At 34.6% G+C, this 22,183-nt stretch overlaps 1 protein-coding gene across 2 annotated transcripts in view; it reads right to left on the reverse strand.

Annotated features, from left to right (window-relative positions):
* LOC136033192 (low-density lipoprotein receptor-related protein 2-like) overlaps positions 1 to 22,183 on the reverse strand; it is a 159,821-nt gene that overhangs the window by 80,649 nt on the left and 56,989 nt on the right. For both annotated transcript variants that reach the window (XM_065713900.1, XM_065713899.1), the window contains 8 exons: positions 19,180 to 19,320; positions 16,273 to 16,482; positions 15,316 to 15,511; positions 12,617 to 12,870; positions 9,805 to 10,245; positions 7,461 to 7,720; positions 2,124 to 2,337; positions 533 to 672 (listed from right to left, as the gene is read on the reverse strand). In XM_065713900.1, coding sequence (XP_065569972.1) covers positions 533 to 672; positions 2,124 to 2,337; positions 7,461 to 7,720; positions 9,805 to 10,245; positions 12,617 to 12,870; positions 15,316 to 15,511; positions 16,273 to 16,482; positions 19,180 to 19,320 — 1,856 coding nt within the window. The remainder of the gene's footprint in view (positions 1 to 532; positions 673 to 2,123; positions 2,338 to 7,460; positions 7,721 to 9,804; positions 10,246 to 12,616; positions 12,871 to 15,315; positions 15,512 to 16,272; positions 16,483 to 19,179; positions 19,321 to 22,183) is intronic.

Raw genomic sequence — 22,183 nt, forward strand, 5'->3', positions numbered from 1 at the left:
TTAATAAATAAAACAAAATTAATAAAAAGACTTTGACAAAATAAGGGATCCAAATTTAAAATTGGGGTAAATGAACTTAAAATAGAGATTAGAACAAATACATATATATGTACTATTTAAGAATAAATAAATTACTAAGAGGGATTTAAAAGTTCCTATTGTTCTTTTGGGGGTTAAGAAAAGTTTCATGTGCAATTGATTTTTCTTTTCTTTAAATAAGAAAAATTGATAAATCCAACTTTCAGAAGGAAAGGAATAGCCAAAAACCGAATTTTAGGGTTTTTTTGGAGGGGGATAAACTTAGGCCGGGGTACCTAAAGCATTATTTTTATCCTATTTTTGACACGATTTTATCAAAATTTATCAAAGATAACTTTTGCAAATTTTACAATTTTAAATTCAATGGATCGAAATTTAAAATTATATTTGATGTAACTTCAAATTTCATATTTAGATTTAGTTTAAAACTCAATTTAAGTTTCAAATTTGATTAAAATCAAAGATAATTTTATTACTGTCATTAAATAATTACCTGGCTACAGGTGGAAGGCTCATCGGAGCCATCTTCGCAATCAATAGCGCCATCACAGTACCATCCTCTTGGTATCAAAGTTCTTGAGCCAACACACTGAAACTGTTTTTCCGGATTAAACTGAGCGGGACCTCCAGACGCTTGAAAAATAGTACAAAAACTGGTGAAAATTTATGTTGAAAATAATTAAAATAAACTTAAACAATTCTTTTGTTTTAAATAATAAAATTAGTAAATAATACAAAACTAAGTAAGTGGAAGTAATTATTGGCATAATTTTTTTTAGATCTGATTATATTGGCGAAAAATGAAGCAACAATTTAAATTGAAGAATCAAAGAAAGAACGAATAAAGAAACATGAATAACATGAAGAAAGAATTCAAGGATGATGGCAGAAATAGATCAAAATTGAAATAGTGAAGAAAAATAGAGCGGAAACTAAGAAAAGAAGAAGAAAAGGTAATGTCTTGAGCAAAGCCAGATATTTATGCATGGGAAGGGATAATGAAGAGAAAATAGATAAATATAAAGAACAGAGAAAATGAGGAATAGAGAGACACAGGATAATTTTTGAATTTTAAAACACATTACATATTTAAAGAATTTTTGGAAAACAAAGGTGAAAAATTTTTTCACTTAAAGAGAAAAAAAAATCGTAAGTCTCAAATTAACTTTTTCATATAGAATTAAAGAAAATAGCTAACTTACTCTGTATAATCTAGTGCAAGCTTATTTTTTACTTATTTTTTTTACAAGATATTTTACGTGGGAACTATGTGATGTCAAAATGACCAGATTACAGATCAACACTTAAGTAAATAAATGCAGCAGAAAAAGAGAAAAAATTACCTGATATCAAACAGTTATATTATATTTAAGGATATAAATATATATTAAATAGAAATTTTCAATACAAGCGCTAAGCAAATTCACCCCTACTGAAATAACAAATATACAAATATTCAGTAGAGGTGCTAAGAAAATTTAGCCAGACTGAAAAAAATTCGATTATGTTTCAGAATATAAATTATATATCAAATACAAATGTCCAGTAGAAGCACTAAATAAACTTAGCCGAATTGAAATAATTAAACTGTATTTGAGAATATAAATTATATATTATGTATAAATATTAATCAGAGGCACTAAGTAAATTAGCTGAACTGAAATAATTAAACTACATTTCAGAAATACAAATATTCAGTTGAAGCGCTAACTAAATTTAACCAAACTGAAATCATTAAACAATTTTTCAGAATATAATCTATGTATTAAATATAAATACTCAGTAGAATCACCAAATAAATTTGGCCGAGCTGAAATCATTAAACTATAATTCAGAATACAAATTATATACTAAATACGAAAATTCATTGCAAATTTAAAGTTTCTATTCAAATTTTATTTTAGCATCATTCAATCTAAAAAAAAAAATTAAGTTCCTAGAGGAGACAACTGAAAAACAGAAACTTAGGTATTCAAACATTCAGGTTGCAAGTTCAAAGCTTCTATTTAGATTATTGTTTTACCTTTATCAAGTAGAAAAAAAGCGAAATTTTAAAATGGAACAACAGTAAAATAGTAACTTACAACACTGCACTTCATCTGATCCATCATCACAATCAGGAATACCATCACATCTATATGATTCATGAATACATTGTTTACTCGTTGAACATTTCCACTGCTGTGAAGAACAGCTGATAGGTGGACAACCCTGTTCGTCAGCATTGTCAAAACAGTCATTGTCACCATCACATACCCAGGATTGGGGTATGCAGTGTCCACTTCGGGGACAAGTGAACTGGAAGAGTTGGGGTAGATAATTAGTTCAATTACTAATTGAACTACTAATTGAATTACTTATTGAACTACTAATAATTGAACTTTGAGGTAGAGTTACGCATTTTTATCAGTATATGCAACTTCATTGAAGAACTATACTCAAAAGGGAGGATTTTGTTGGGAGTTTTGTATGACTTAGATTATGCGTCTTATTATAATTTCAGACTAAGATTAGCCTATGTATTTATTGTTATATATTATCACAGTTATATACTGTTATAGTTATATATTTAGTTATATATTAGCCTATCGTCGTACTGCTCTCCTGTTTGGTTTCTCCAAATTCAGAACACTGCTGAGTTTTCAACGGGAATAGTACATATTCAAAGACATGCAACTAAAATAACACTCGACCCCCTTTACAGCAACCACAAAACTCCCATTGAGTTCTTGAAATTGAAAACAGAATATAATAATAAAATTCGAAAAAACAAGGCAGTCCCACATCCAGAGGTTTCGAAAAATACTTTTTTTGGTATTTTCCTTTAAAATATCGAAAAATACCTAAATTCAGAAAAATACCTTTGTTTTGTATCTTCATACAAAAAATCGAAAAAGATCCTTACCCCCCTCTCCCCTAAGTTTTCATGAAGTCGCACCACTGGAACCACATTCTTCTTCTAAACATTTCAATTAAATGTTCTTGCTTATACTCAATGAATACAACGATTAAATAAACAAGTAATGATGCCTAATAAGTTTTTGTTATCGGTGTGCAAATCGGTGCTTCTCGTTTTGCTAATTTTTGCAGAATGTTTAATCTCATTTTGCAAAACGAGAAGCACCTACCTCTTCTCTCACATTCCACACTATCAGCAGACTCATCAAAGATCAGAACAAGCTCCAACCCGTCAAGGGCAATACCGACAGATTTGCAAACTCCTTCGGGCAATATTTGGTGAGAGCGTTTGTGATTTTAAAAGCAGCATAATTTTTTTTTTACTTTTGACTTCTTTGATAGACGAATTCAATATGAACATAAATATATGTTAAAATGTGCCCAAAATGCGTTTCTCGTGGCGAGAAAACAAAAATACGTTACTAGAATACCAGATACGTAAAGTTGTACTAGGAGATCTGAACCTCTACCCAGTTGAATCTGAATGAATACAACCGTTAGATTTAAAAACTTATGACATTATGACATTGACATAATGCCACACCATATTACACACCGATTATCAGATTTATCACAGAACAAACTACAACCCATCAAGTGCCGTACGAGCCAATTTAAAAATTCTTCTTGCCATATTTCATAAGTGCCTCGAAGAAGTGACTTCTTTTTATTTTTGTGCGATCGTAAAAGTGGCATAATTTAACCTTCATTATTGTGTTAAAATATATCGAATTCTTCGATGTACGAATTTGTTGTACATATATATGTTTTGAAGTACTCAAAATACATTTCTCGGGGCGAGAAGACAAAAGTTTGTTACTAGAATACCAGTATGTAGCAGTATGTATGTATGTAGTAATATGTAAGTATGTAGTAGTATATAAGTATATAGTAGTATGTAAGTATGCAGTAGCATGTAAGTATGTAGTAGTATGTAAATATGTAGTACTATGTAAGTATGTAGTAGTATGTAAGTATGTAGTAGTATGTAAGTATGTAGTAGTATGTAAGTATGTGGTAGTAAGTAAGTATGTAGTGGTATGTAAGTATTTAGTAGCATGTAAGTATGTAGTAGTATGTAAGTATGTAGTAGTATGTAAGCATGTAGTAGTATGTAAGTATGTAATAGTATGTAAGTAAGTAATAATATGTCAGTATGTAGTAGTGTATAAGTATTTAGTAGTAGTATTTAAGTATGTAGTAGTATGTATGTAGTAGTATGTAAGTAAGTAGTAATATGTAAGTATGTAGTAATATGTAAGTATGTACTAGAATACCAACTGCTTAAACAAATTTGTGGCAGGAGTTGAATTCTACTTCGTGAGTAATATTTTAATTCCCCTAATGAAGAAATTCATCCAATTCGACCTACTAATGGTAAATACGTCGGCGTGCTTCTGTTTCGATTTAAAGTAAAAAAAATCGGTTCTCCGTTCGGCAAAAATTGTCTTAAAATATCAAAAACTTGTTATTCAAGGCATATCTAACAAGGCCTCTAAAAACAAACAATTGTAGAACAAGCCTGCAGCTGTAATTTAAACCAAAATGACCAAATGATATATTGACCAAATAACTTATGAACAATGACATATACCAAATGATATAAAAACAAATAATACATTTATATTATTGGACTCATAAGTCTTCGATCTATCCATTCAGTCAGCCAGAACTATGATATTACAAGGGCGGATGTAGTGAGGCTAGAGGGAGCAAGCGACCCGGGCGACATACCCCAGGCCTGGCAAAATAAGCTTAAATTGTAACAATTTTGGGCAAAAACTGTAATATTTAAAGTATTGATGGTGCGGCAGGGGTGGCAAAGTCTAAATTTACCGTTCGTTCTTCAAAAAAATAGCGACGAAGACCACACCGACTTTCCATCATAAACAACCAATTAAAAGTAGAAACAATAGGATTTTTTTTTAAGACAGTGGAATTCCAAACTCTAAGTGAATATTTGGGCCTTACGTACCAGGACAGTCCTCAGCGCAACACAAACGAAAATATAAAAGAGAAGTTTACATTAAAATACGAACTTCAAAAAATTTCTTTTTAATTTTAAAGCAGCCCTAGTATCATGAATTATACTACCATAGGTACTGTACCTAGCATACTTGACTTGACTTAATGGTAAATTGTGGTATATTCTTTTTTTTGGCAGAATTTCTCCAAAAGAAGAGTTCCTTAAGAATTTCACTCACGGATTGCCCAGAACTGCTCTTTATTCAAAATAAATCGATTTTAAATAAAGGAAACAGGAAAAATACTGAGAACACCAAGAGTTGCTCAAAAGAATAAAGGACAACATTTAGGTCTTCCCAGGAAAAAAAAACCAGGAAAATACTGAAATCTAGTACCCAAGCTGGAATTGTTGACCCCGCCCCCAGAAAACATCTTTATTATGTTTGACTCTGTACCCTCATGATCTTTGACTAATTACCTGGAAGTAGCTTTTCTTCTCTGAGCAAAAGCAGCCTTAGTATCATGACTTCAACGAAATTCAGCCAGGATTCATTGGTTGTTTATCATCCAAAAAATTTTTAGAATCTCTCATGAAGACACTCAAAACTAGTACCTAAACTATACTTTTTTGACCCCCCTCTCCTAAAAACATCTTTATTATGTTTGACTCTATACCCTCATGATCTTTGACTAATTACCTGGAAGTAGCTTTTCTTCTCTGAGCAAAAGCAGCCTTAGTATCATGACTTCAGCGAAATTCAGCCAGGACTCATTGGTTGTTTATCATCCAAAAAATTTTTAGAACCTCTCATGAAGACACTCAAAACTAGTACCTAAACTATACTTTTTTGACCCCCCTCTCCTAAAAACATCTTTATTATGTTTGACTCTATACCCTCAAGATCTTTGACTAATTACCTGGAAGTAGCTTTTCTTCTCTGAGCAAAAGCAGCCTTGGTATCATGACTTCAGCGAAATTCAGCCAGGACTCATTGGTTGTTTATCATCCAAAAATGTTTTAGAATCTCTCATGAAGACACTCAAAACTAGTACCTAAACTATACTTTTTTGACCCCCCCCCCCTCTCCTAAAAACATCTTTATTATGTTTGACTCTATACCCTCATGATCTTTGACTAATTACCTAGAAGTAGCTTTTCTTCTCTGAGCAAAAGCAGCCTTAGTATCATGACTTCAACGAAATTCAGCCAGGATTCATTGGTTGTTTATCATCCAAAAATTTTTTAGAACCTCTCATGAAGACACTCAAAACTAGTACATAAAACTATACTTTTATGACCCCCCTCTCCTAAAAACATCTTTATTATGTTTGGCTCTATACCATCATGATCTTTGACTAATTACCAGGAAGTAGCTTTTCTTCTCTGAGCAAAAGCAGCCTTAGTATCATGACTTCAGCGAAATTCAGCCAGGACTCATTGGTTATTTATCATCCAAAATTTTTTTAGAACCTCTCACGAAGACACTCAAAACTAGTACCTAAACTATACTTTTATGACCCCCCTCTCCTAAAACCATCTTTATTATGTTTGACTCTATACCCTCATGATCTTTGACTAATTACCTGGAAGTAGCTTTTCTTCTCTGAGCAAAAGCAGCCTTAGTATCATGACTTCAGCAAAATTCAGCCAGAACTCATTGGTTATTTATCATCCAAAAATTTTTTAGAACCTTTCACGAAGACACTCAAAACTAGTACCTAAACTATACTTTTATGACCCCCCTCTCCTAAAACCATCTTTATTATGTTTGACTCTATACCCTCATGATCTTTGACTAATTACCTGGAAGTAGCTTTTCTTCTCTGAGCAAAAGCAGCCTTAGTATCATGACTTCAGCGAAATTCAGCCAGAACTCATTGGTTATTTATCATCCAAAAATTTTTTAGAACCTTTCACGAAGACACTCAAAAGTAGTACCTAAACTATACTTTTTTGACCCCCCTCTCCTAAAAACATCTTTATTATGTTTGACTCTATACCATCATGATCTTTGACTAATTACCTGGAAGTAGCTTTTCTTCTCTGAGCAAAAGCAGCCTTAGTATCATGACTTCAGCGAAATTCAGCCAGGACTCATTGGTTATTTATCATCCAAAATTTTTTTAGAACCTCTCACGAAGACACTCAAAACTAGTACCTAAACTATACTTTTATGACCCCCCTCTCCTAAAACCATCTTTATTATGTTTGACTCTATACCCTCATGATCTTTGACTAATTACCTGGAAGTAGCTTTTCTTCTCTGAGCAAAAGCAGCCTTAGTATCATGACTTCAGCAAAATTCAGCCAGAACTCATTGGTTATTTATCATCCAAAAATTTTTTAGAACCTTTCACGAAGACACTCAAAACTAGTACCTAAACTATACTTTTATGACCCCCCTCTCCTAAAACTCATTATGTTTCTATTATTATTATTTTTATTATATTTCTTTATTATGTTTGACTCTATACCCTCATGATCTTTGACTAATTACCTGGAAATAGCTGCAAGTCTTCTCTGAACAAAAATCTCCCTCATCTGATCCGTCACCACAATCGTTCTCTGAGTCACACTTCCAAGTTTGGGGGATACAACGTCCATTATCACATGCAAACTGAGTTGATTCACAAGTGACATTCCCACAGCCTTGTTCATCACTAAAGTCTCCACAGTCATTATCTGAGTCACAACGAAAGGAGGAGGGAATGCACCGCCCAGAAGCGCATCTAAACTCGTCGGCGGAGCATGTTGGCTCTATAAAGCACAAAAAACAGGTGATAAAAAAAAGCCTGAAAAAATTCCTCTTAAAGATAGGTAAACATTTTGATAAGACAGGTATTTGACTTAATATTACTCATATTGACTAGAAACTACATTATAGCAGGGTCAGGTGGATCCCGTGGGCTGATGAAATTTTTCGTATTTCCAAATTTGATTTAGTTGATTCAGTAGCGCAAATTTATGGTAATGTAGGGGACTCGATTTTTTTTTTTTTTTTACCTAGGAGGGCGGCTATTTTGTTCAATCCTTGAATAGAAATACCAAGAAAATGCCGTTGTTCAATAAAGATATAATTTTGTTTTTCAAAATCGAGGGGAGGATGAGAGAAATTAAAGAGAGTTTTTTTAGTATAAATATATTAAACATGCAAAACAAGATGGCCAAGCCCGTTAGATCAGTTAGTAGAGTGTGTCATCAATAAGACTCTTAATCATAGGCTAGTTGATTTCAGCCTGTTTACCTGATTATTCCCTGATTACAAAAACGGATTAAATATACAAATCAAAACGGGAGTTTTTGAGTCAATTCATTTAATTCAGTAAAAAAGTGTTAATTGAGTGTATTCAGTGACGTCAATTCATGAAAATGGAGAGGGAGGCAATTTTTTTTAATCTAGGGGAGGGGGGCAATTTTTTCAATCCTTTTGACATTGCTATTTATATGGTACTGAAATGAATAAATGAAGTATTGAGAAAATTGACCAAATCAATAGCAACTGACCAAGCCATTTACCCTGGTTGTAACTGTTAGTAAAGAAGGTGATTTCAAAATAAAATTTAAAAAACGACGAAGATTGAGTGTTTTTTGCAGTTGAGAACATAATAGAAGATTAGGAAGGTAGATCTTAGAATTAAGGTAATATAGAAGCACTAAATTTTAATCTTGAAAGTGAGATCGAGTTGTTTGAATTGGCTAAGTGGAAACTTACACAACTGCAAATGTCTTCAAAAATTCGGAAAAATCGTCAATTCAATTTCTATGGAAAAATACCTGCATATGCAGTTCTGCAGTTTTGGTAGTTACGGGCGCCGGGTTTGAAAAAAGAAAGGGAGTAAAAATAAACTAAATAAATAAAACACAATGCAACCTAAGAAGGTATAATTTTTCTTAGGTGTCTTTTGAAATCAACATATTGTTAATGTTTGAATTTTTGCGAACAAAAAGCGCTGTCAATTTAACTAATTAGTTTTGCTTCCTTATGATTTCACGGTTAAGCGTGGCTATACTAAAAAAAAATATAGCGCTGTCCTAGATCACTAACTCTAGGGATGATCACTATCATCACTCAATAAAATGATTGAATCTTTGTAATCTAACTTCTTGCCTAAAAGAATATTTTGATAAGTTCATATTTGAAAGAATGTTTGATATGTTCAAAATGATATGTTCATATTTGTTCATATTGAAAACAACATATTTGAAAGTATCTCGTATACCCTTTTTCAAAATAGACAAGTCGTTTTTCATTTTATTATTGTGCTTGTGTGCTTATTTTATGAATTTTAAGTTGTTTTTTTATTTGTGCTTGTGCTATATCTTTGTGTGCTTGTTATGTATACTGTATGATTATTTGGTTAATTAACAACTTCAGAATCCTCAGTACCAGTTGAGCACGTGTCCCTTCAGTGTTTTAATTTGTATTCTACCCTCTAAAGACTCAAGCTTCATAATTTGAGACACCCGAAAGAAAAATCTTAGAAAATTGCAGTTTTCAGGCACAATAAAACCAATATGAGCGTTGACAATTGTGGGCAAATGTCAAGATTTTGCGGACGAAAAGCGTTTTGTTTACCGTTACGGACAAAAGCGAAGGCGTTAAGGGTGATAAGCGTTTTGTTTAGAGCCACGAACGAAAGCCAAAGCGTGACGGACGAAAAACGTTTTATTTAGCGTTACGGACGAAAGCAAAAGCGTCATGGACAAAGAGCGTTTTGTTTAGCTTTATGGACGGAAGCGAAAGTGTAAAGAACGAAAAGCGTTTTTTACGGACGGAAAGTGTTGTTTTATTTCGATGACTTTGATGTTCTTTGTCAATTATGAAGATTAATACGACTTACTTGTACAATTTTGTGCCTCGTCAGAACCATCTAGGCAGTCATCATCACCATCACACACCCATGTCTTCGGAATACATCTCTGATTCTCACACGTAAAATCCCATGAGTTAGGGCATGCAGGGGTTAAAGGCTCCGCTGCCGGGTCAGCTATGCAGGTTTTTTCATCAGTTGTCAGCATTTCACCGTAAGGGCAGCCACATTTTCCTACAAGTTCAGACGAATTTGTTTTGGCTGGGATGGTGAAGCAGAATTTCTGGCATCCAGCATTACTAAATGCACACGGATGACCTTGTACTATTGGCTGATTTCTGTACGAGAATACTTTAATGCTATAGAGTCTGTTGTTATCTTGAACTTGGATGATAACCTTCTCGCCAGCACCAGTTTGTTTATCCATTCGAACAATGCCATCTAGACGCCAGTCTGTGATGTAAAGTAAATCTGAAACGAAAAAGAAATCTTAGCAGATTTGCCATGTTAGTTTGTGTTAAATTTTTTTTATTTAAATTGTCAATTATCGTTTAAAACGAAAGAATCATAGAGAAGAGAGAAACGAGGATGACAGGAAGTGATAAAAACGAAGAAGATTATGCAAATATTTGGTCAAGACCTCCGTTTGACCGTCTTGAGTGCAAGCACTCAAGAAATATAGATAAAAGTCCAAAGTATAATATAAAAACCAAACCTTAAGACAAACTAAATAGGAAAGACCCTAATGAAACTAAAATAGGAAGGACCCTTTCCAAATAATGATGAAAAGGTAACTCAATTTATCTCGTTAAAATAATTCGAACTTTGTTAGAAAATCTCGTGTCTTACTTCGGTTTTTAAATGGTTACATTAGCCGTTGGGATCTAGAAATTCTGCATTTTCCAAAAATTACTAAATGCTGTGTTACCGTTGTTTTGACAGTTTTTTGCTGTTTTTTAAGAGAAATTACTGCTAACTTTGAAGTAAAAATTATCCTAGGATGTAGTAAACAATCCATTTTTGAGCGAGATATACACACCGAAATAGATTTCAGTTTATGGCGGAGAGTTATTTTCTCTTACATTGTCTTATTATAAGAGTGATTAGTTTATAAAAGTTTCGCATTTCTAATTACTGTTTGTGCTTTTTACTGTTTTTACTTTTTACTGTTTTGTTTTTACTTTTTATACTGTTTTTACTGCTCCTTGCAAAGCATTTTCCTATCCTCAAAACGATTCATTTCCTATCCTCAAAACGACTCAAAAGGTCATCCACATCGGCAGTTATTAGTCAAATTATGCAGAAATGAGAAAATAAATGGGTGGTTTCGAACACCCCTGAGGCCCTTATTTACTTTTCAACTTACTTTTTGGATCAGTGTGACACACACCCTTCCAATTAAAAAAAATGCACAAATTGAAGGTTTGTACTTTTTTCTATTATATAAATTTTGGAAAATCGTAAAAATGGGAGTGGAATTCAATATAGGTGATTTTTAAAGTGATTTAAGAACTGAAGTATTTGACTTCAGAGCGATGCACAGTAATAGGCCAAATAAAAATCTGGGTTGTTTGTTTCTTAAAACGAATGTTGCGTTAAAACGAATGTTACAACATGTAGGAGGATTAGCAGAATTAATTCTCACAAACACGATGTGTTGGAAACGGAAAAAATCTTATTCTTTCAATCTTCATTTAAATCAAACAGATTTACCTATTTCATAAGTAATATTACAATTTCAGACATGACAGCAGATCGAATGTGGCGTCTCGACTTACGGCTCTTGCTAGGACGGTGTAAAGAACGATGAGACCAGGTTCCTTTGGGCTGGCATATCTTTCAAAAAACGAACCAAAGGCGAAGAAATGGCAAGCCTTAAGAAGGTTCGCAGCTTCTTCCACTGGGATGCGAGATTTGACAAGGAGTTCGTTGGCTTTGTCTTTCCACTAGTAGGAGGTGTCTTCTGGGACGTTTCCATCCGCACAGGGTGAGGTCGTAGTGAAAACTGCCCGCGCTGTTGCGTCATGTGACACACCGGTGGCCGCACCAGCTAACAGTGCGCTGGGCAAGCTTTGTCGAGAAAGGAGCTTGCGAAGTTCATGACAGAATAGTCTGGTTGATAACGAAGATAGTCCCTAGGAGATCCTCGATTCTTCGAAGATATTTTTTCCACATGACATCGACAGTACAGTGGAGAGATTTTGCGGCTGACCACGTCTCTGCTTTATACAGCAGCAGGATGATGACTGAAGCGTTGTAAAAACACATTTTAGTACAGCGCTTATATTTGGTTTCCGCATAATGCTATACAGCCTCCCAACAACTGCTGACGCTGCAGTAAAAAGTGACGTAGGGGGTTCGATGGACATAACTTTGGTTTTATGCCAGTTGACCAGGCCACCGACCAAGTTTCGGTGCTTCTTCTGAAAGCACATGGATAGCTTTGGTGATTTTTTCCAATGGTGCCCACGACTAAGGCAGCGAAGTCAGTTTCAGTAAATAAATGGTCTCCCAACTGGAGACATGAACGTGCAAGACTCAAAACGTGCAAGACATGATTTAGTCTATCACTCAATTGAATAGATCAGAAGCGGTGGCACAACACTGTCGAATACCTGTTTTCACTGAGAATGGAAGGGGGGGCTGTGTCTTCCATTGGCTTACACGCAGCTCTCCATACCATCATATAGCTTTCGACAAGTAAACAATACTTATGAAGTAGGCCTATGGATCTTAGTATCAGTGGTTCTTAGTATTAGGTGTAACAATAGTTGAATTATACATCTGTAAACAACGGGGGAAAATAATGTATAATACGTCTAATGTAATATGTGAAATATACCTTTGTAAACAACGAGTGAAAATGGGTGCCTGATCAGTCTCGAACTGATTGTTTTAACATCACCACCATCTAAGTTTGAATGTTGGATATGATCGAGCAAGGCATCGCACCAGTAAAGACGGTCTGCTGTATAGTCAATGGCCAATCCGTTGGGCCAGCCCAATAAAAGATTTTTGAAAACAGTGATATTTGTGCCATCTAGATATGCCCGACTAATATTGGCTGGTCGATCCCATTCAGAATAAAAGATATACCTGGAATAGAATCCGTTAATAAAGTAACTAGACGGCATATCAAATTAATGGGAAATACTAGTAATATTACTACTAACAACTCACTAAAGTGTCAATCCAGCTATGCACGCTCTTTCTCCATCCCACAACATTGATAGGAAATAGGCTTACCAAAATAAGTTAAAATATCTTAGTTAATAAAGAATAAAATGATAATTTAAACATACTTATTTTACTTAATTCTCATGCAGGGGTGGCGTTGAGAGCGTTGTCAGCCTTCTCCAAGTGGGGTGGTCTGCAGCATGGGTCTCTGCATCAGACAGAAAATTCTAGCTTGATCATGGAGAAATTCTCGAGACCATCACTCCGCTAGAACTGGGCTTTTCCTCTTGGACGCTTCCAGCCACTACTGGTTGGTTCAAAGTCGTAAAGAATCCGAGTCGGCGTGTCGGCAGGCAATCGCAAAAGATATTCAAACCAACGAAGCGTCTACTCGTCAACCAGGTCTCACAAAGGTGACTGGAAAGTCATACTTCGTAAGCAGTCGGTGCCGATAAAGTCTGTCCACCGGTTTCCCTCGACTGTCCGAAGCCACTTAGATTTAAGAGTGTTGAGACGGCTCTGGACAGCTACAATTGCATGCCAAGTTTCAGCTCCATATAGCAGGATCAAATAGACTAACCCTCCAAGGATCTTCATTTGGTGGTTAGTTTGATTATTGTTTTCTTCTAAACAGGGCTCAGTCTACTGAAGACGGCAGAGGCCTTGGTCGCACGGGCAGCAACTTCATGGTCAATGCAGCCACCCGATGATATAATAGAACCAAGATAAGTGACGCGGTCAACCACTTCGATTTGGTTTTCGCCGACCAAGTAATTAGTATTGTCAGCGTCAGACTTTGGCAGCACTACCATGATTTTCGTCGATAGATCATAGATCATTGAAGCAGATCATAAATAGAACATTGTCAAACCAAAGGCAAGTCAAGAAATAAAAAGAAGCAAAGTTTATTTTGTGAAAAAAGAACCGCCTCATCTTTAAATTCTTTACACGGTCCAGCTACTGCTCCAACCATGATCATCCCCCTCCCCCAAAAAATGTTCAAAAAAACATCCTGGTAAAAGCTACCTTTACATTAGAGTGACAGTAACCAGGCATGTCCGGGGAAAACAATTACGCGAGCCTAAAATTTCAGGAAAGGGAGTACACAAGGTCCCCCATGCCTCTTGCGTATATACCCTGGGAGTAGTTATATGAGATATTAATGATGGGTGTCGGATCGAAACATAAAGCACACCATTGGAATTACATTTGCTGAAAATCTTATACTATAGACTTAAAATCGCTTAGCTTGAACAACAAGGAACATTCCGTGGCTCGAACAACAAGAAAAATGACTTCTTTTGCATAGGAAATATCTATATTTTATATTCCACTGCTAGCAGGGCATTGAATCATCAAAGAAAACTCTTTAAGGACTCATTTTAAGGGAAATTGTCATATCTACGGGCTTTTGTGTAACTAATAAAAATATAGAATTTCTATCTGGTGTCCGTACCTATTAGTTGCTATAGTACAGTGGCTAGGGATCTCTTTTCTGGAGAAGGAGGATTGAAGTTCAAGTCACTCAACTGTAGTAAAGAGTGTTCTCTTTAAGATTTAACTTTGTAAGAAATTCAATCTGAATAGGATTTTTACTGCTACTACTACTCCTAATAACAACCCAACGCAGCACCAAGCCACCCGAGGCCAACATAGCTACACTCGCTCCTCCTCCATCCTAATCTATTGAAAGCCTTCCCTCCTAGGAAGTTCCCATTTCCCTTAAATCTTTCTTTAAGGCATCCTCCCGCCCCAACCGCGGACAGCCTGCTTTCCGTTTAACCCTAGACGGTTGGCTGAAAAGGATAATCTTCGGCAATCTGTCGTTTTTTATCCATAAATTAAGCACATAATAAATTTTGGAACTAAATCTATTGCTGTTTTTGACACTATTTTCATATAAGAATCAAAAGTATTAAGAATAATTTCAATTCGACGCTCAATCCAGCAGTTTTTCAGGCCACCTTGGCCATCCTAAGTATCTCCAGAATAAAACCCCAACTTTTAAAAAATGTATTATAAGACCATGTGGTATTACAAACAAGAAAAAAAAATTATATAATCAAATAGAAGAGAAAAATGAGAGTAATATCAGCCAGTGGATAGAAAAGAAGCTAAAAGGACCAAAACCGATGTTTCGGCAAGGACCTCCGCCAAGTCGTCTTCAGTGCCGAAAGAAAAGAAAATTTTAATTTCCCTTTCTTTGTTATTATTTCATTGCTTTTTATTATTTGCTATTTTTATTTATTTATTACTATATAATAAATTTGTTTTATAAAATATTATATTATAATATATAATAATAACAATATTATCATTTCATCAGGCTTTTCATTTCCCTTTAGTAAATGCTCTGAAACTTACCCTCTGTTAGGATGAACTACTAGTGCTCGAGGCCTCTTAAGATTCTTCAAAAGCGTTCTTCTATAGGTCGAGTTCCGGGTGCTTAAAACATTTAGAGTCCCCTTGCGGCTATCAATATAGTAAAGGTTCTTTCCAGCAAAATCGTAAGCCAAGCCTTCAACGCCTTCATTTTGGGAGGCCAGTACGCTTTCACGAGCTAAAATTAAAACGCAAATTAAATTTTATAGGGGTGGTAACGCTTGAAACAAGTGGCCACAGAACGCACCAAAAATTTTCTTTAAAGTGTGGTTTGCAATTGACAGAATTATAGTTACGCATTCTCTCAAGAGCTGAAATTAAAAAAATAAATTTGTTGCGTAAGGATTGCGCAGAAAAGAAACTCGCGGAACAAAACCGGTTGTTCTTATTAGCGTATGTTCCGCAATATCCAAAATTAAATTTACACATACTTTTTCAAAATTAAAAAGCAAAGTGATTTAGCTAAGATTAAGCAAGAAAAGAACCATATGACTGAAACTTGCCAACATACCATACCAACAAACCAGAAAGTTACGCATATTTTTTTAGCTCAAATTAAAGACAAAATTTATTGTGTATTATTATCATCATTAATTAATCGTATTTAATTAATTAATCCCTGCATTATTTAGTCGAAGTGAATTATTAAATTAATTGAATTAAATATATGAAAATGAAACAAATTAATTAATGTGTTATTTATCATTACTATTTTAATTTATTAATTAAAACAAATTATCCACCAAGTTCTTTTTAATTAATTTTTAACTTCATTTTTATTTAATATAATTGTTAATTATTAACATTTGCAGCGAAAATAGAAAGAGTATGGGATATGCTATTGCATTAGATGGTAAAAGGAATGTTATCAGATAAGAATATATAACAAAAGATTGAAATGGAAAAGAAAAAAAAACGAAAGAAAAAAAAGCCACCTACCTGTTCCATTTCTTTTTACCCTGTAGATAACATCCAAAATTACATCAGAATAGTAAATCCAGTCATCATAAAAATCGAAATCAAGCCCAACAAACCGAGCAGTTCGAGAAACTATGGGAGAAATGGCATCATCAAACGTGTCATGAACAGGTAGGATCACACGCCCTTTAATAAACTTCTGCTGGGAGTACATTAAGAACTCGTCCACCGCTAAAAAGAAAGAAGTTGATAATAATGATGAAAACATAAGAATGACGAAGATTACTGGACAAAATTACTGTAGTATTTTAAAATTGAGCTCTTCAAATAAAAGCAGATATCTTCAAGATTCGATATACGTGTTGATGAGGGTTGTGTCCAGGGTAATGAGGCTTGTGTTTTGCGTGGTGGGGGGATTTCACCACCCATCACGCAATTCAAACAACACTGTTATTTGAACGAGAGATTATTATCTTCACAGAGTAGAGTTTGGAAAGAGTGAAGTAAACTTAATTTTGTGAAGAAAAAGAAACATTGAAATTTTTGGTACTTCAGGACAGCAATATCTGTATAATTTACATAACTTGGACAATTATATGTAATTAAGCAATATATATATTTATAATATTTAATTTATAATTAAATATAAACGTTATATTAGATATAGTTAAATACATAAAACATAATTATTATACATAATTTAGGCAATATATATAATTTAGGACAATTCTGTTCATGGGATCTCTTTACAAATACAGAAAGCTAAGTTTCATGCAAACTTATTTTGAAAATAAACCTTCGCGAATATATTAACGTTACAATCTTTGAAAATCTTTGAGGTACTTAATAATACTTACTTGCGGTATATCTCGGGCTATATATCTCGGGGTTATTATTTTTTTTTTTTACAAGGAATGTTTTTAGACAAATATGACATAAAATAATATTATATCGAAAGCTCCATTCTCTAAATATACATTTAATGGTAAAAGAGGGTGATGGGGGACTTGTAGTTTTTTAATTCATTCCAACTGATTACATGGTAAAATCATTAATGGCTAGGTTACTATGCAGAGCTGGTCACTTTTAAAAAATGTATAGGTTACTTTTAAAATGTACGACTAATTTTTAATGTACCACCTGTGCATTTTTTCAAAAAAAAAAAAGAATGAGAATGGGACAAAAAATCAGAAAAAGTTGCAATTTAAATTACAATTTATAATTACAGGAAAAACAAGAAATTATATGAATTACTATTTCAGTTCAGGGGGGTCAATTCGCGAAAATCAAGGGGTGAGGGGAACTGTGTTTCCCAAAATGTAGCACAGAGGAAATTGTTTATTCAATCTATGGAAGGGCAATTTCGATATCTTTTTTTAAAAAATGCCACAAAAATGTATTTTCAAGGAAAACACCAAATAAAGTGTATTTTTCGAACTATAACGGGACAATTTAGGGCAGAATTAATCATCCATCGCCCTTTCATCCTAAGGTGAAGCAATTGCCCCCCCCCCCACCCCCTCCCCCTTTAATTGAACCCCTGGTTCAGTATAGACTAATCTGAAATTTTGTGAAACCATGAAGCTAAGGCTATCTCAAATTTGATTCTTACTTTTATTAGCCTTCAATTTTGTCGAATAATTTTTCACCATGAGTTATGAATCGTTTAGTTTTTCCTGCTATTTTGTTGAAAACAACCATTACTATGTTATAACTGCCGTAGATTTGAGTTACGTTAAATTATGCTACGTTATAACTGACGTAGATTTAAGTTACGTTAAATTATGCTACGTTATTACACGTCTTAACTGGCGTAAATTTACGTTACGTTAAATTATGCTACGTTATTACTACGTTACAACTAACGTGGATTTACGTTACGTTACGTTAAATTATGCTACGCTATTACTAAGTTATAACTGACGTAGATTTAAGTTACATTAAATTATGCTACGTTATAACTGACGTAGATTTACATTACGTTAAATTATGTTACGTTATAACTGACGTAGATTTACATTATGTTAAATTATACTACGTTATTACACGTCATAACTGACGTAAATTTACGTGAAGTTCAATTATGCTACGTTATTAGTATGTTATAACTACCGTGGATTTACGTTACGTTAAATTATGCTAAGTTATTACTACATTATAAATGACGTAGATCTAAGTTACGTTAACTCATGCTACGTTATAACTGATGTAGATTTACGTTACGTTAAATTATGCTGCGTTAGATCCCCATCACAGCTTGAATGTTCATCTCAATCCCACAGTTTTCATTTTTGAATAGTTTGCTCACGATAATTGCGGTGATGAAAGATGGTGTTAAATGATCAAGATGGTTTTATGGATTTTTACGTTAGCATAATGTGGAAAGACCCATTTAAATGTGAGATTTCATATTTAAAGAAACGGAACTTATCCACTTAGCATAGGAAATGACGTACTTAGTGCAAAAGCGGCTAAACGCTTGATGACGAGGCCGTTTCCATGGGAGGGTTACTGGTTTGAACAATCCCCTCTAAAATTTTGTCCGACTCGTAAAAAAGCAACACAAATACATATAGGACAATTTTTGATGCGTTTCGTAAAGTCCCTCCCCCAACGAAAATACCTCCTATACCGGACTCCCCCTCCCCCAAACAAAAAATCATGGATACGCTCTTACTTAATGGTGCTTTTTTTTTTTCTCAGAGATGTTTCCCCTCTTATCAGTTCTCTTTCCTTTCTATTTTTGCTTTCTTATCACTTTTCTTTCAAGTCAGTATTCTTTGACACAAAAGCAGAACTTTTTTGTACAATAATGGAAACATTAAAAATTTCTGAAGGAATTCCTTCTCCCGGATTTCCAACAAACGAGAAAACGCGTGACATACACGCTTATGAGCAGCATGAGAAAACGCGAGAAAGCATACTTACGAGCACACCATTTTTGGTCATCTTGTAGCCGGTAGCCAGTGTTGCATGCACATCGAAATCCAAGTTCTCCAGCACTAGCACTCTGTGTAACAATGCACATGTGTTGACACCCTCCATTGTTTGGGGCACATGGGTTTGGAACTAAAATATACAATAATCAGTACAATACCGGGGAAGATATCAGGTATCAAAAATATATTAAATCATTTTTTCATAAAAATAGACATGCACATAAACCATAATGAGTTACGGACCATAAGCTTAGCCTTCAAAGAAAATCTATGATTGAAAATGAGTCAGAGCTGTGAGGACCCAAAGTCAAATTTACCTTATCATTGACCAAATCGATCAGGCCTTACAGGTGACTTACACTGATCAGGGCTTATGCGGTCCAGACGTTTCCCTTCACATGGTCGCAATTAAACTCAATCAATAAAGTTCAAAGATTGCCTATCAAAAGGTGGCTAATATAAAAGCTACTCAATAACGCTCCACAGTATAAGACCTACTCAATGTATGGCCACTATAAATTCAATGATGGCCAATCAATAGTGGCTAATATAAGGTCAGCTCAGTGATGCTCTATGGTATAAGGCCACTACAAGCCCAATGACGGCGAATCAATAGTAGCTAAGATAAGGCCTACTCAGGGATGTTTTATGGTATAAGGCCTTATCAATGTAAGGCCACTAAAAGCTCAATCACAACCAATACACAGTGGCTAATGTGAGCCAATAATCATGATATTGATCATCCTTGATATCTTTTTTTTATTTCTGTGTGGGGGTAAGGATCCATAAATCCGTGCCAATGTTTTTAATTTGTCATTCACACTTAGCAATGTGATGCGCAGCTCATCAATTCCTGTCTGTTAATTAAAAAAGATTAATACAGTCGTAGCAATCATCAATGTTGCACCCCGCTAAAGCGAAATCGCCACATCTAGAAAAAAATACTGTCAAAAAACAGGCGCTGAAGTTAAAAAAGGTAAAGGTAAAGGATACGGCATTAGACTTAGCCGTCATGAATTTTTAGTGGCCACACTGACCAGGTCATATAACAATAAGTATCAATGGAAAAGGGAAATTGGTTATGATTGAGCTTTTAGTGGCCTTCCATTGATAAGACCTTATACCATAGAACATCACTGAGTAGGCCTTATCTTAGCTACTATTGATTCGCCGTCATTGAGCTTGTAGTGGCCTTATACCATAGAGCATCACTGAGCTGACCTTATATTAGCCACTATTGATTGGCCATCATTGAATTTATAGTGGCCATACATTGAGTAGGTCTTATATTGAGGAGCGTTATTGAGTAGCTCTTATATTAGCCACCTTTTGATAGGCAATCTTTGAGCTTTATTGATTGAGTTTAATTGCGACCATGTGAAGGGAAACGTCTGGCATATACTCCATCTCCGTATCTTTAGACTTCTGACAATTTTTGGCATTTTTAGGGCAAATCATTCGACACTTCCCGTATTTTCCCCTAGAGTTTTCTAAGGACCCATTTGAAGTTACGTGGACTTTTGGCTTATCTGTAACCTTACTAGTCTAAAGTTAGTAAGGCTACTAACCTTAGGCCAAAACAAAACAATATTCACCACCAAGTCTCGAACCAGCAATCCTTCACTTGTGAGTCCGGCGGGCCAACAATTCACCCAGGATGGACAGGTCTGACAGCCAGGACGGAAAGCTATATACTGCATGAAACATACACGTCAATTAGTTGACCATTCATAAGAATTTGGACTACACCATTAACATAAAGGTTCACCGAAACAACATCTCTCCTACCTACTCCTATCATTATTATTTGACTTCTAATTTCATCAGGTTACTATAGCAACCATGATCGCATTTACTGAAATACTTATATTGTTATTAAATCGTTGTAGAAAAAATAACAAATAGTTCCTATGAGTATATTACTTCTTTACTACATTCAAGGCATAGTTTTGTTCCGCATTTTAATTAGGATACTGTCAATATTATTTAGAAATTAAATAAAAAAAACAAGTTTTTTTAACTGAAAGTAAGGAGCGACATTAAAACTTAAAACGACCAGAAATTACTTCGTATATGAAAGAGGCTGCTTCCTCATCAACGCCTCGCTCTTTACGCTAAAGTTTGACTCTTTCTCTCAATTCTTCATTTTAAAACAGTAAAAAACTTTAGCGTAAAGAGCGGGGCGTTGATGAGGAAGCAGCCTCTTTCATATACGAAGTAATTTCTGGTCGTTTTAAGTTTTAATGTCGCTCCTTACTTTCAGTTAAAAAAACTTGTTTTTTTTATTTAATTTCTGGACGTTTTTGAATCAATGCATGTTTTGATTTTGGCTCTCCGCAGAGGAATAATTAAAACAAAATTTGCATTTTTTTTTGGCTAAATGGCTTTCTCATAATTTTGATCGAATGATTTTGAGAAAAAAAGAGCGGGGGAGGAAGCCTAGTTGCCCTCCGGTTTTTTGGTTAATTAAAAAGGCAACTAGAATTTTTGATTTTTTACGAATATTTTTATTGGTAAAAGATTTACGTAACTTATAAATTAGCTTAAGTAAAGAACTTTTGCATTCTCATATTTTTATTACATATATGAGGGGGTTCCCCCCTTGTCAGATCCTCGCTCTTTACATTAAAGCTTAAATTTTGTCCCAATTCATTAAGAATGACCCCAGAATCACAAAAGCTGTAGAATAAATAGTTGAAATTACTAAAAATACTTTAGCGTAAAGAGCGAGGTATTAGGAGGAGGTGAGCCCCTCAAATGGGTAATAATTTCTGTTTGTTTTAAGTTTTAATGCTGCTCCTTACTTCCAGCTGAAAGAACTTTTTCATATTTATTTTTTCATTTTTTTTTTTTAATAATGCTAGTAAATCCTGCGCTCCCTTCATGGAGATTTTCTTCCGCCATGACAAACTATCGATGGAAAGTTCCCCCAGCATATCCCCCTCTTCTCAACCCCTCCCCCAACCAGAAAAATCCTCCTGAAAACGCCTGTA

Source organism: Artemia franciscana, chromosome 11 (assembly GCF_032884065.1).
Source record: "Artemia franciscana chromosome 11, ASM3288406v1, whole genome shotgun sequence".
Taxonomy (NCBI): domain Eukaryota; kingdom Metazoa; phylum Arthropoda; class Branchiopoda; order Anostraca; family Artemiidae; genus Artemia; species Artemia franciscana.